General features: G+C 41.4%; 1 protein-coding gene across 1 annotated transcript in view; it reads right to left on the bottom strand.

Annotated features, from left to right (window-relative positions):
- Enthd1 (ENTH domain containing 1) overlaps positions 1 to 4523 on the bottom strand; it is a 114151-nt gene extending 109628 nt beyond the window's left edge. Inside the window, exon 1 of the mRNA XM_038343522.1 lies at positions 4175 to 4523. Within this exon, the coding sequence (XP_038199450.1) occupies positions 4175 to 4523 (349 nt within the window). The remainder of the gene's footprint in view (positions 1 to 4174) is intronic.
- Between the last annotated feature and the right edge of the window lie 8567 nt (positions 4524 to 13090).

Below are 13090 nucleotides of genomic sequence, written 5' to 3'. Positions count from 1 at the left end.
TAGTAAGGCCTCGTCTAATAAACAAATAAAAGCTTAATCTTCTTAAAAGTTGATTTATATAAAAATTTCTGAATGAATCAGCACAGCAGGATGAAAACTCATGAAGAGTTCTCCAATTTCATCATTAAGCCTAAAACCTAATCTAAAATAAACACTTAAAAAGTAAGATATGCACCATGATTAAATCTGACTTCTGCAAGCAATGCAGAAAATCAAGGTCTTAGACCATATTCACAAAATGAAAAGATTTTAAAAACACTTAATCATCTCAATAGATGCATAAAAAGCATTTGACAAAAGTCAACACATTTCTTAGTTACTCAAGGGTGGCTGGTGGAGTGGATGAGAAGGTAATGGAGCCGTCCACCAAGTCTGATGACCTGAGTTTGATCTCCAGAATGGACTTCTGAGAACTGTCCTCAGACCTCCACATATATGCTGTGGCACACAAGTACCTGTGTTTATGTGAGTGAGCACACGCGTGCACGCGCGCGCACACATACACACACATACACACTATAATAGTATTAATAATAATAAATTTGAAATACACTTAACACATCAGAATAACAGAATAAAGCCTCTTCGACCTAAGCATATATAAAAAGCCCACAGTTAACCAATACATTGTCACAAACCTGTAATCCTAGCAGTCTGGAGGCTGAGGCGGGAGGACTGTGAGTTCCAGGTCAGCCTGAGCTATATAGTGAGATCCTGACTCAAACAAAAAAGAAAGTAAGAAAATCCATACGTAATATCATTTTAATGCCTGAAAACTTTCCTCCTAGAAGCAAGAACAAGGGAGGGCTGCCTACTTTCACCACTATGGCTGGAGAAAATGTCATGACCAAGACAACTTGCAGAAGGAAGGGCTTGTTTGTCTTATGGGTCCAGAGGGTAAGAGTCCACCATGATGGGAAAACATGGCAGCAAGCAGGCACAGTGGTCGGAGCAGGAAGCTGAGAGCTCACATCCTCAGCCACAAGCAGGAAACAGAGAGAGTCAATTGGACAAAGAGTGAGGCCTTAAGCTCTTAAAGCCTTCCCTGAGTCTTCCAGCAAGGCCACACCTCCTAAGCTCCCCCCACAAACAGCATCACTATCCAGTACTCCGGCTCCTCTTTCTGCCTGTGGATCAAGATGTAGAACTCTCAGCCCCTTCTCCAGCACCTTATCTGTCTGCACGCCACCATGCTTCCCACCATGATGATAATGGACTAAACCTCTGAAACAGTAAGCCAGACCCAGTTAAATGTTTCCTTTTATAAGAGTTGCCATGGTCAACTCTTATTGCTGTGGTGTCTCTCCACAGCAATAGAAACCCTAAGACAGCTCCTATCTCATATACAGAAATATTAAATAAACAAAAATCCAAGATTTGAATAAGAGAATGTTCTGGCTAGTTTTATGTCAATCTGAAACAAGCTAGAGTTTTCTGAAGAGTTTCAAAAGTCTTTTTGAGAAAAGACTTCCAGAAGATCCAGGTGTAGGGCATTTTCTTAATTAGTGATTGATGGAGGATGGCCCAGCCCATTGTGGGTGGTGCCATCCCTGGGCTGGTGGCCCTGGGTTCTATAAGAAAGCAGGCTGAACAAACTAGTAAGCAGCATTCCTGCATGGCCTCTGCATCAGCTCCCACCTCCAGGTTCCTGCCCTATTTGAGTTCCTGTCCTGATTCCCTTCGATGATGAGCAGTGAGATGGAAGTATAAGCCAAATAAACCCTTTCTTCACCAACTTGTTTTTTGGTCAAGGTGTTTTAATTGCAGGAATAGAAACCCTAACTAAGACAAGAGTTAAAACCACAAAACTCGTAGAAGAAAATATAGGTTTAAACCTTCATGGCCTTGTATTTGACAATAATGTGTTTTATATATGATATGTAAAGTAAAGCAGGCAAATATAAATCAAAAGCCCAGCAAGGTCCAACTTTAAATCCAGCAGGATTAACCATAATTTTAAGATGGACAGAGTAACAAGTGTTAACAAAGATACAGGAAAAATGAAGCCCTCTTGCATTGCTGATGGGAATGTAAGACGGTTCAGTCCCTCTAGAAGGTTCAGCAGTTCCTCAAGGGGCTAAACACTGACATTAACACACATTGTAGTGATTCCACTGTTCTTATACACCCCAGACTGAAAGCAGAGACCCAACCTGACACACACTGATGTTCACTGCAGCGTTATTCACAAGAGCTCACAGGCAGAACACTCGACAAGTCTATCAACAGATGAATAGATGTGTTTAAATGTGGTGAGCACAGAAAAGAAAATGGTATCCAACCACCAAAGAATGGAGTTCTGATTCATCCTACCACCTGGATGAGCCTCAAGGACCATAGGGTGAGAGAAATAAGCCCCATGGAAAGGAACAGTAAAATTCCACTTACACATAGTGGACTTAAAGGCCAAGTTCATCCAGACAGAAAGCAGAAGCTTAATGGAATGGGAATGAGGAGTTATTACTTAATGTTGACAGTGTGACTTTTTAAAAAAAGGTTTAAATAAGAGTGGTGGTGCCTTCACAACACAGTAAGTGTAATTAACACCACCAAACTTCACACTTACAAATGTAAATATGAGCTGGCATGGTAGCACACACCACTATTCCCAATGCCTGGCAGGTGGAGGTAGGAAGATCAGGAGTTCAAGGTCAGCTGAACTCAGTTACTTCATGAACTCAAGTCCACATGAGGTTCTGACTCAAAAATCAATACAAATGAACATAAAAGCCAAATGACATAAATATACATATACTTTTTAAGCAATCTTTTTAATGTTCTAAAACAACTTTTATTTTAAAATAATCTAATAAACAACCTTATAATTATGTATTATATATACCTATATAAAACATATATTATACATATATGTATATATCCAAGTGTGCAATTTGTATAGTATGTGATTTATATTCCAACAAAACTTTTTATAAAGAAGAAAGGAAAAGGAACAAGCTCTCAAGCTATGGAAGGATATGTAGGAACTTTGGGGTATATTGCCCATGAAAGAAACCAACCTAAAGAAGCTTTATGGGTTTAAGCTCGTGACATCTAGAGAAGGAAGAATTATGAAGCCCAGTGGTACCCAGGTCCAAGAGGGTGAGGGTGGGTGGTGAGACACACTTAAGTAAGTGGAAGGACCCTGTTTAATACTGGGTGGTAGACACAGGACATTATGTCTTTCCAAAATCGACAGAACTGTGTGACACATATGATCTATGAACATTATCAACACTGGCTGCCACCTGTAGCAAATGAACTTTCACTGATGTTAGTAACAGAAAGACTGTATAGGTGCAGAAAGGTACGTAGAAATTTTTTATATAATTTTTGTATTTTAAAAAATGTAGTTTTAGGGCAGGTGGTGGTAGTGCATGCCTTTACTCCCAGCACTTGGGAGGCAGAGGCAGGCAGATCTCTGTGAGTTTGAGAGTTTGAGGCCAGCCTGGTCTACAGACCAAGTTCTAGAACAGGCTCAAAAAAATGGAGTTTTAAAATGCAGTAACCATAGAATACAGTGAACGTTATTCTCTCTTCATGATTTAAAGTTTATCACTTTAAACACAAATTATAGGTTCACATTTCTAATGCAAAGAAAGGAATGCTGGCTCGTCACCTTTGCAAATACTTTGGTGCTAATCTACTTCAATATTCTGTATAGCCCTTTGTCGTCTCCTCTCCACACCCTGAATTATTTCATGACCTGAATTTCTGCACGTTTGTTAAGTATGTCCACCTCAATAGCCTTTGAAGATTCCAAAGTCCCTAGAAACACTTCTCTAAATTATGAATAAATTCCAATCTAATTATAATTATGAGTTATAGTGGCATCATTATACAAACCGTTGTGCTACCTCCTTTCATTTGCTGTGCCACTGGATCAGGGTGTTACTGCTCTCCCAGTACCACATTCAACACAGAGGATGGAAATGAGAGCTAGACTGTCAAGAAAAGAGGTGGCAGGGACATTTAAGAACAAACTGTTCAAGCCATATCCTAGCACGTGGGAGGTTAGAGGTTAGGACAGGAGGAGAAGCTCAGGACAGCCTAGACTACATAACAAGACACTGTGAAAATCAAGAACCACCTTGCTCCAGTTCAGGGTTTAAAACTGTCTGCCCTGCACTCATGTCTTTATGGCACAATGTCTAATTGTTTACAAAATGTTGGTTACCTTGGTCTTTTCCAGCTTCATCTATGTGTTGGAAATCTTTTAGCATTTGAAGGTTGCACAACCCCTCTCTGCAACACTGAATAACTTTCTTGGAGCCGTTCTTGATGAGGTAGTCCATCAGAGAGAGGCATTTGTACACATGACGCCAGTTCTTCCCATGATCACCCAGTCGTTGCCACATCATGTGCATGATCTCAGAGAGGGAGGCCGTGTTGAAAGTCATGTCACTGATGGCTAGCATCAGCGAGCTGGAGGGACCCCAGGGGTCATTAGAAGTTGCTTCCCTGACTTTTATTTCAGCCTCTGAATAATTTTTCACGAAATTTTTCACTTGCCTCCTGAAAGCCATAACTAGAGTTGAGTCTGAAGGTAAAGCGGGGTGAGAATGATGGGACCAGAATGACTGGTTTACAGGGCTCCTGACAGGACATCTGTCCCGGGTTCTACAACTCTCAAGCACAAATGATTCATCTCCATGTGATACAGTATCGATTTCCTGCAAGGGAAGTGCGAAAAAATATGTAAGTTCCTTAAAAAAAATATCTACAGGAGACCAAGTCAGTCTCAAAAAATAATCTAGATTTAGTTTCCAAGTCAGCCTGTCCAGAAGGAGGGGACTATATAAGGGTTCTTAGGGTGAGCACGGCAAAATCCCTCACAGGGTTGACCTTCTTTAGCCAAAAACTTGTAGGTAGTCTATCTGTTTCCAAAAGTTCCTGCAGAAATAACATACAGCGAGTATAAAGACTTACACAGAGAGTGGGCAAACTAGTATTGAAGGGGGACTTCGCACTCTGACATCTTACCATATTCTGCCATTATGCGAACACTGTGTCCTGAAATCATTTAAATGGTGATGAAAACAGCATGAGACACTCCTAGTGCCCTAGTCATGCTCCCTCTAAAAGGCACTAAATCAAACCTACACAGATTCTACTCTCTTGTCCATCTAGGGATCGAGCACTAAGACAAGCACTTCTACCTCCTCAGACCTACAACTAAGGCATGGTACCCAACACCAGTATATTAGCCTAGACAAGGCTAGCAAACTAGAGAGAAAGGTTTGATTACTCTTTTTACTCACTTTCAGAAAAAAGATACAGGATTTAAATTCAACAGTGTCAAAGTGATGAAACTCCCTAAAACCTGGAGTGATTACCATGTCTGACAGCTTTCCAAATACACAGAAAAGGAAGGTATTTAGGTTACACATTAAAACTTAAAAGGGGTATGCACCCCAAGAATCTGCAGGATGCTTGTGAATTAGCAGTTCATAATTTACATGAAGCTGTTCCCTTCCCCTTTCTCATTACTCTACAGGAAGGTGAGTCACTTTTTTGCAGTTTCTCTGGTGATTCACCTCCGACAGCGACCAAGGCACTGTGCCAAATTGATTTCAAGCCCTGATGAGCAGCCAGACCCACTGAAGCCTAGATGAACGATAATCAGATTTTACTATCGAAGCCATACACACACAAAAGAAAAAAAATCAAATTCATAACGACTGTTTGTTATTTTTAGTTTTGTTTTCTTGACCTCCTCAGCTCCTAGCTCATGCCTGATTAATTGGTGTGTTGAAGGAAGACATAATTTTCAGATGCATAGTAAATGAACTATAACCTTTAAAAAAAACAGGAGATCATTAGTCCTTCTGCTCTGTCTCTTTTTGATTTAAAAAAAAAAAAAACATGCACTCTCAAATAAATGAGATTGAAAATATAATCAATTTAATTAATATTTCTCAGAAAGAGACCATATCTATGAAGAAAAAGACATGTGATTATCTCTGACTTTCTGATTATCTCCTTTGCACCCTGAAGACAAGCATTTTGTCTGACTTCCTCCTGCAGCAAAAACATGATTTATAAGGCTCCAATAAGCTATTAAAACTTTCGGTTTCTACTGTCCTTTCTTCTCCTCTCCTGAAGGCGCTCAGTGCAGAGCTGCACCGTAACACCAGCATAGAAACAAATACTGATCTAGGTCTTCAGAAATCTATGTCTTAGAAAAACTATTTTAGAATCATAACTTGCTGGAATTGGACAGTTGTTAAATCTTTTGTTTTTATAGCTACCTATCTATATTTTGCAAAGACTGTGCTCATTATTCAGTTTTCCTATATTCTCTAAGCTGCATCCTTAAATTTTTGAAGTGTTTTCTTAGACATTTTCTGCCCATAAAAAAAATTAAGAGCCTTCTAACCCAAAATAGTTTAAAATGGATGTGCCCAACACTGTGCCAAAACTCTCCCAACTGCTACAGTGCCACAAAGAAAAAAGTCTAGATAGGTAAATTAATATCGCTTACTCACATACAGTGACGTGAACACACAATGAGTTACCATTCTACCATAAGGAATTCAGTAATTGGTGTCGGTTGTAAGTGATGTGACATTGTTATGTTTTAGACACTCGACTACAGAGAAATGCTGTCTGCTCATACCCTGAGGTAAACTAGATATTTGTAACTAAAGTCATATGCTGCAGGTGCTTCAGTCAAGGATGACTGTGGTCACATAAAATTACATCACCGAGTGACGTCATGGCCATCTTAGTTTGGGTAAGTACATCCTATGTTTGTGTAGACCTATTAGTGCATATCTCAGAATGTGCCTGTCATTAAGCACCTCGTGACTATACAGCATCTGAGACAAAATCAGTGGCAAGGAGGAAAGTTTCCACACTTGACTCTCAGTTGTCTGACTGCCCACGTCACCATCACATTGAGAAATAAGAGGGAAAAAGGCAATTCATGCCCCAGATTCATTACCCCTCTGGCTCTATCTCACCATAAAGGTCACCCTATCATACTCTTTCCAACATACAATTGAGCTCATTCTTGGCACTTACATTTCTTTCATGACATTTAAAATAATATGTACTTAACTACTTGTTGTTTGGCTATGGCAAATAACACGAGACTAGAAGCTCCCCAAGGGCTTTGACCTGACAGTCTGACCACTGCAATCCTACACCTAAGGACTACCTTGCCATGTGGGAACCCAGGACACATGTGAGGGGTGAATGACCAAATGGCTGAATGATCCTGCTCTGGGACAACTTTCAAACACGACATTTTAAAAGAATCTAGCCCCTGGAATTGTCACGTATGCAAAAAAGCCTAGAATTTGAGCAAATATTTTTGAAGAAATCAGCAAATATCTCTTGAGAACCATTTATATGGTTTTGTGAAGAAGTGTGAATCATGTTCCCTATGGTTGAAAACTTTCTGTCTAGCTGAGGAACTTTCTTGATTAAACATTTCTGAAGCAAACACATGATGAAGTCAAATCTCTCCCTCTGTCTCTGCATGCGCGTGTGCATGCGAGTGAGCACCTGGTCTAGAAGACATCTCTTGGTTTTCTTTTTGGATCTGCTTTCCCCAACATTGTTCCTTCCCTGCCATTTTGTCAGAATTGTTACAGGAAAGCATTTATCAAGTTATGTTAAACTGGTGATCCACAATCCCACACAATTTCCTCAAGGCCAGTTGAACTGTGGAGTTTTGTCGTTGTTTTGAAAGGTATTGCTGTGCCTGTACCATACATTCCAGAACACACAGTGAGGGGTGGAGACGCTCGGCGGGTGCAACAAACCCCACCAACAGATTCGCGACAAAAACATGTAGCTATTTGAAAGAGGTTCTAAATCTCATTTCAGTTCAGATTTCACTACTAAGTTAAAAGGGGAAATTAGTCTTCGAAACTTCAGATTTCGCAATCGAAAATAAAGGATTGAAGAACTAGACAGAGAACTAGGGGTGGAGAGCTGATTCAGCGGTTAAGGGCACTGACTGCTTTCAGAGGACCAGGGTTCTAGTCTCAGCACTGATATGGTGCCTAACACTATGTGTAACTCCCGTTCCAAGGGATCCAACACCTCTTCCGGCCTCTACAGGCACTGTACCTATAAGGTGTACAGACGTACATGCAGGAAAAAAAAAACCGTACACATAAAATAAAAAGAAATATAAAATAAATAAATAAATAAATAAACCAACCAACCAGAGGAACTACCCAAACACTTGGGACAATAATAACAATAACATCTAAGAAACTGATCACCTGAGTCGGGCAGTGGTGGTGATGCATGCCTTTAATCCCAGCACTCGAGAGGCAGAGGCAGGCGGATCTCTGTGAGTTTGAGGTCAGCTTGGTCTACAAAAGCTAGTTTCCAGGACAGGCTCCAAAGCTACAGAGAAACTCTGTCTCAGAAAAACAAACAAACAAAAACAAACAACAACCAAAGAAAGAAAGAAGGAAGGAAAGGAAAGGAAAGGAAAGGAAAAGAAAGGAAAGGAAAGGAAAGAACTGAGCACCCAGTGGCATCTCTGGGAGGGCACATTTGAGACGGCGCTAGAAGGAAAGCACATTTTTGTTTGTTCCGGTTCGACCCACAGACTTGAGTTTGGCTTGGAGGAAACAGGCTCTGGCCAGTATTGTTAACCAAACCCTTAGAGAATACAGCGGCACTGAAGAAGGTCACTGTTTGATGGCGAGAACTCCACACTGAAAGAGGCAGAGAAGCTTTTCTGAGTCACTTATTTCCTGAAGCTTATTACATGACAACCTCCATCCTAGGCAAAGAAGGGGTAAGGGAAACAGATGCACAAGGCACAATCCCCACCCTACCTCCCCAAAGAAATGGCTACCACAGCTTTGACAGGCGTTGCCTCTGTGCATTTGAGATCCAACGGACGGCAGGGATTTGAGGTCCATTCATTCCCTAAATCATGGCATCTCTGAACCTTGGTTCCCTCATTTACAGCATAAAGAACACCACCACGTAGGGCTATGGAGAGGAAGAAAGACAAAGGTTTGGAGAGAATTCTGAAAAAATGGAGGATAGAGACAGAGAATCAACTTCTGCTGGACAGTGTCTTTCCTGGCACCCCTTTCTTGTTTTTTCAATAGGAAGCTCAGAACAATGAGCCAGGTCACTGGGTCACACAGGAGACCCAGCCTGATGACCACGCAAAAATGGACAGGGATTCCTCAGGTGGGCAACTTCACTGAGGAAATTTCTGGAAGGTGGGCAGAGCCGCATGGCATCCGGTAGCGGCAGCCTCAGAACCCTCGGCCTGCCTGTCCTGTGCCTAGGCTGAATGGTGGCAACAGGAAAGTTAGGCGGGAAGGCCGTTGGTGGCTTCCCCCATCTACTCTCTGCTCCACACTAGAGATTACCGCCCAGCGGGCCATTCCAATCACCTACCTGGCAACCTCTTCCCCGTCAAAATCAAACCCCCAGACCCTTTGGCCTCCTCAAAGAGACCCAGGAGCCCGTGCCGTTGCCCACTTCCGCTTCCGCTTCCTCACTTCCGACCCCTTAGCGCCCACAACGTGCAGCGCCTCTAGCTGGGTGTCTCCAGCAGGTTCGTTCGTCCTGGCCCGAGAGGATCAAACAGATGGAAGGTAAACGTTCTTGTTATACAATCTCAGTCAGTTGGCACTCTTCTAATTTTGCTTTCTACATTTTCGCAATTTGTGTTACTATTGTAAATGGACCAGAACCGCCATCCTTCAAGCCCTGACTGCCACCTCCGAGGTTAAAGCGGCTAATAGCCTGGAGGTGTAAAGCAGTGTATCTAACGGTCAGCGATGAAGCAGCTCCAAGGACAGCTCCAGGTCTCACCGAGGGCTAGTCTTTGATATATTTAGCCCATCAGCAGTGAGCACACGCTTTGTACCGGGCGGGAAGGACCCAGATAAAGCACAGCCCTATGCTGCATGCATTTACAGATTAGTGGAGGTGACAGGCGCAGTCACCGAAGACTGTGACAAGATATGTGTTGCATAATGAGAGAGGAAAGAGCATCTAATTCTGCCAAGGTGTATTTAAGGGCAGATTTCACAGAATACTTTACATCTGAATTAAATCATAAAGGAAGTTCACGGGGCAGACGAAGAAGAGGACATCAGAGACAAAGGACGTATCATGTATAAAGACACAAAAGCAGCGAGCACCTATTATCTCAGAAAAACTCCGAGTCCTCTAGTCACTGTGACTGTGGAAAAAGCTATTAGAGGAACAACAGTAGAGGAAGATAAGTGGCAGGCAAGTCCCAAAGACTCGTGTCCCTATGGACATTGACAGTATAATTGAGTCCATGTCCTAAAGCTCGTTGGTAACGGAATGAAATTTTGACTAGGGTAGAAAGACTTCGTGGTAAAAAGTAAGGTTTTTTTTCCCCACCACAGCTTCAATTACTGTAATAGTCAACGTTATTGATACTGACATGTTGATAAGGAAATAAAATAAAAATCATGAGAGGCATGAAAGAAGTTGGTGTGTTCAAAATATTATTTAACTGGAAATAATATAATTAAGGCATAGCCAGAAGCAGCCTGGAAAAACAGCCTGAAAAGGCAGCCTGGGAAACAGATTGTCTGGGGCCTTGAATGTCATTCAAAGATATTTAGGTTTTATTCAATGAAGTATAGTGAGGGAACAAACGAGTATTTTGTATATTATGTTATAATTTACATAATGTATATCTTATGTACATTTCAGAGATCTGTCAAAATTGGTCATTATCAGCCTATTTTACATAAGAGGAACTGCATTCGCTCTCTACCATTAAGAATCTGCTGGATGCTAGACACCATGCTATACCATGAGAATGCAAGGAGATTATAGTCTGAGCAAAGTCCCCAGCATAGAGGACTGCCGTGACAAAGGCAGCCATAGAGTACAACGGGAGCAAAGAAAGACTTCCTGGAGGAGGTGAGCTTGTAGGAAGACGTGGCTGGTAAGGATTGCTTAGGATATCCAATAAGCAAAAGCTTTCACTGGGCCCTCAGCCCTAATCACTGGTGTCCAGCTCTGTCCTCATTCCCCCAATCTAAAGACAATCTTCTGTCTTTGATTGTGAGCTCCACTGATATTTTCTTTCTTTTTTATTTAAATTTTTTGTTGATATTTATTGAGCTCTACATTTTTCTTTGCTCCCCTCCCTGCCTCTCCACTCCCCTCTTCAACCCTCTCCCAAGGTCCCCATGCATCTAATTTACTCAGGAGATCTTGTCTTTTGTACTTTCTATTTCCCATGTAGATTAGATCTATGTAAGTCTCTCTTGGTGTCCTCATTGTTGTCTAAGTTCTCTGGGATTGTGGTTTGTAGGCTGACTTTCTTTGCTATTTATGTTGAAAAACCACCTATGAGTGAGTACATGTGATAATTGTCTTTCTGTGTCTGGGTTATCTTACTCAAAATGATGTTTAGCTCCACCCATTTTCCTGCAAATTCAAGATGTTGTTATTTTTTTCTGCTGTGTAGTACTCCATTGTGTAAATGTACCACATTTTTCTTATCAATTCTTTGGTCAAGGGGCATTTAAGTTGTTTCCAGGTTCTGGCTATGACAAACAAAGCTGCTATGAACATAGTTGAGCACATGTCCTTGTGGCACGATTGAGCATCCTTTGGATATATACCCAAAAGTGGTATTACTGGGTCTTAAGGAAGGTTGTTTACTAATTTTCTGAGAAATTGCCACACTGACATCCAAAGGGGTTGTACCAGCTTGCATTCCCACCAGCAGTGCAGAAGTGTCCCTTTTCCCCACAACTTCTCCAGCATAAGTGGTCATCAGTGTTTTTGATCTTGGCCATTCTTACAGGTGTAAGATGGAATCTCGGAGTTGTTTAGATTTGCATTTCTCTGATGACTAAGGATGTTGAGCATTTCTTTAAGTGTCTTTTAGCCATTTTAGATTCCTTTGTTGAGAGTTCTCTGTTTAGGTCTGTACTCCATTTTTTTTAATTGGATTATGTGTTCTTTTGGTGTCCAATTTCTTGAGTTCTTTGTAAATTTTGGAGATCAGACCTCTGATGTGGGGTTAGGGAAGATCTTTTCCCATTCTGTAGGCTGTCATTTTGTCTTGTTGACCGTGTCCTTTGCTTTACAGAAGCTTTTCAGTTTCAGGAGGTTCCACTTATTGTTTCTCTCAGTGTTTGTGCTGCTGGGGTTATATTTAGGAAGTGGTTCCCTGTGCCAATGCATTCAACTGTACTTCCCACTTTCTTTTCTATAAGGTTCAGTGTGGCTGGCTCTATGTTGAGGTCTTTGATCCATTTGGACTTGAATTTTGTGCATGGTGATAGATGTGGGTCTATTTTCATTTTTTTACCTGTTGATATCCAGTTATGCCAGCACCACTTGTTAAATATGCTTTCTTTTTTCCATTTGATATATTTTGCTTCCTTGTCAAAAATCAGGTGTTCGAAGATGTGTGGATTGATATCTGGGTCTTCTATTTGGTTCCGTTGGTCCTCCTGTCTGTACTTTATGTCAATACCAGACTGTTTTCAGTACTGTAGCTCTGTAGTAGAGTTTGAAGTCAGGGATTATGATGCCTCCAGAAGTTCTTTTATTGTACAGGATTGTTTTGGCTATCCTGGGTTTTTTGCTTTTCCTTATGAAGTTGAGTACCGTTCTTTCAAGGTCTTTGAAGAATTTTGCTGGGATTTTGATGGGCATTGCATTGAATCTGTTGCATTGATATTTTCACTCACCATTCTTTGCGCTGTACTGTGAGGCCAGAGATTGCAATTTTGGGAGAGGAAGGGGGAGAGTTCCAAGACAGGGTTTTTTTTTCTGTGTAGCCCTAGCTGTTATGGAACACGCTCTGTACACCAGGCTGGCCTCAAACTTAGAGATCCTCCTGCCTCTGCCTCCTGAGTGCTGGGATTAAAGGCATGCGCCACCACCACCAGGCTGAGATTGTGATTTTTAAAAACTGTTCAATTTTCTCTTTCTAGAATGAGATTTTTTTTCTGACCGTGTTCAGAAGGGACAGAATGTTGCGGCAGTTCTGTGAATACATGGATAAGGCCCTGAGTCAGAAACACAGTACCTCCTTTACCACAACTCCAAACTCAGTTTAGTTACCCACAATCAACTTTAGCCCTGAAATAGT

Source organism: Arvicola amphibius, chromosome 9 (assembly GCF_903992535.2).
Source record: "Arvicola amphibius chromosome 9, mArvAmp1.2, whole genome shotgun sequence".
Taxonomy (NCBI): domain Eukaryota; kingdom Metazoa; phylum Chordata; class Mammalia; order Rodentia; family Cricetidae; genus Arvicola; species Arvicola amphibius.
This window is presented reverse-complemented; position numbering and strand designations above follow the sequence as displayed.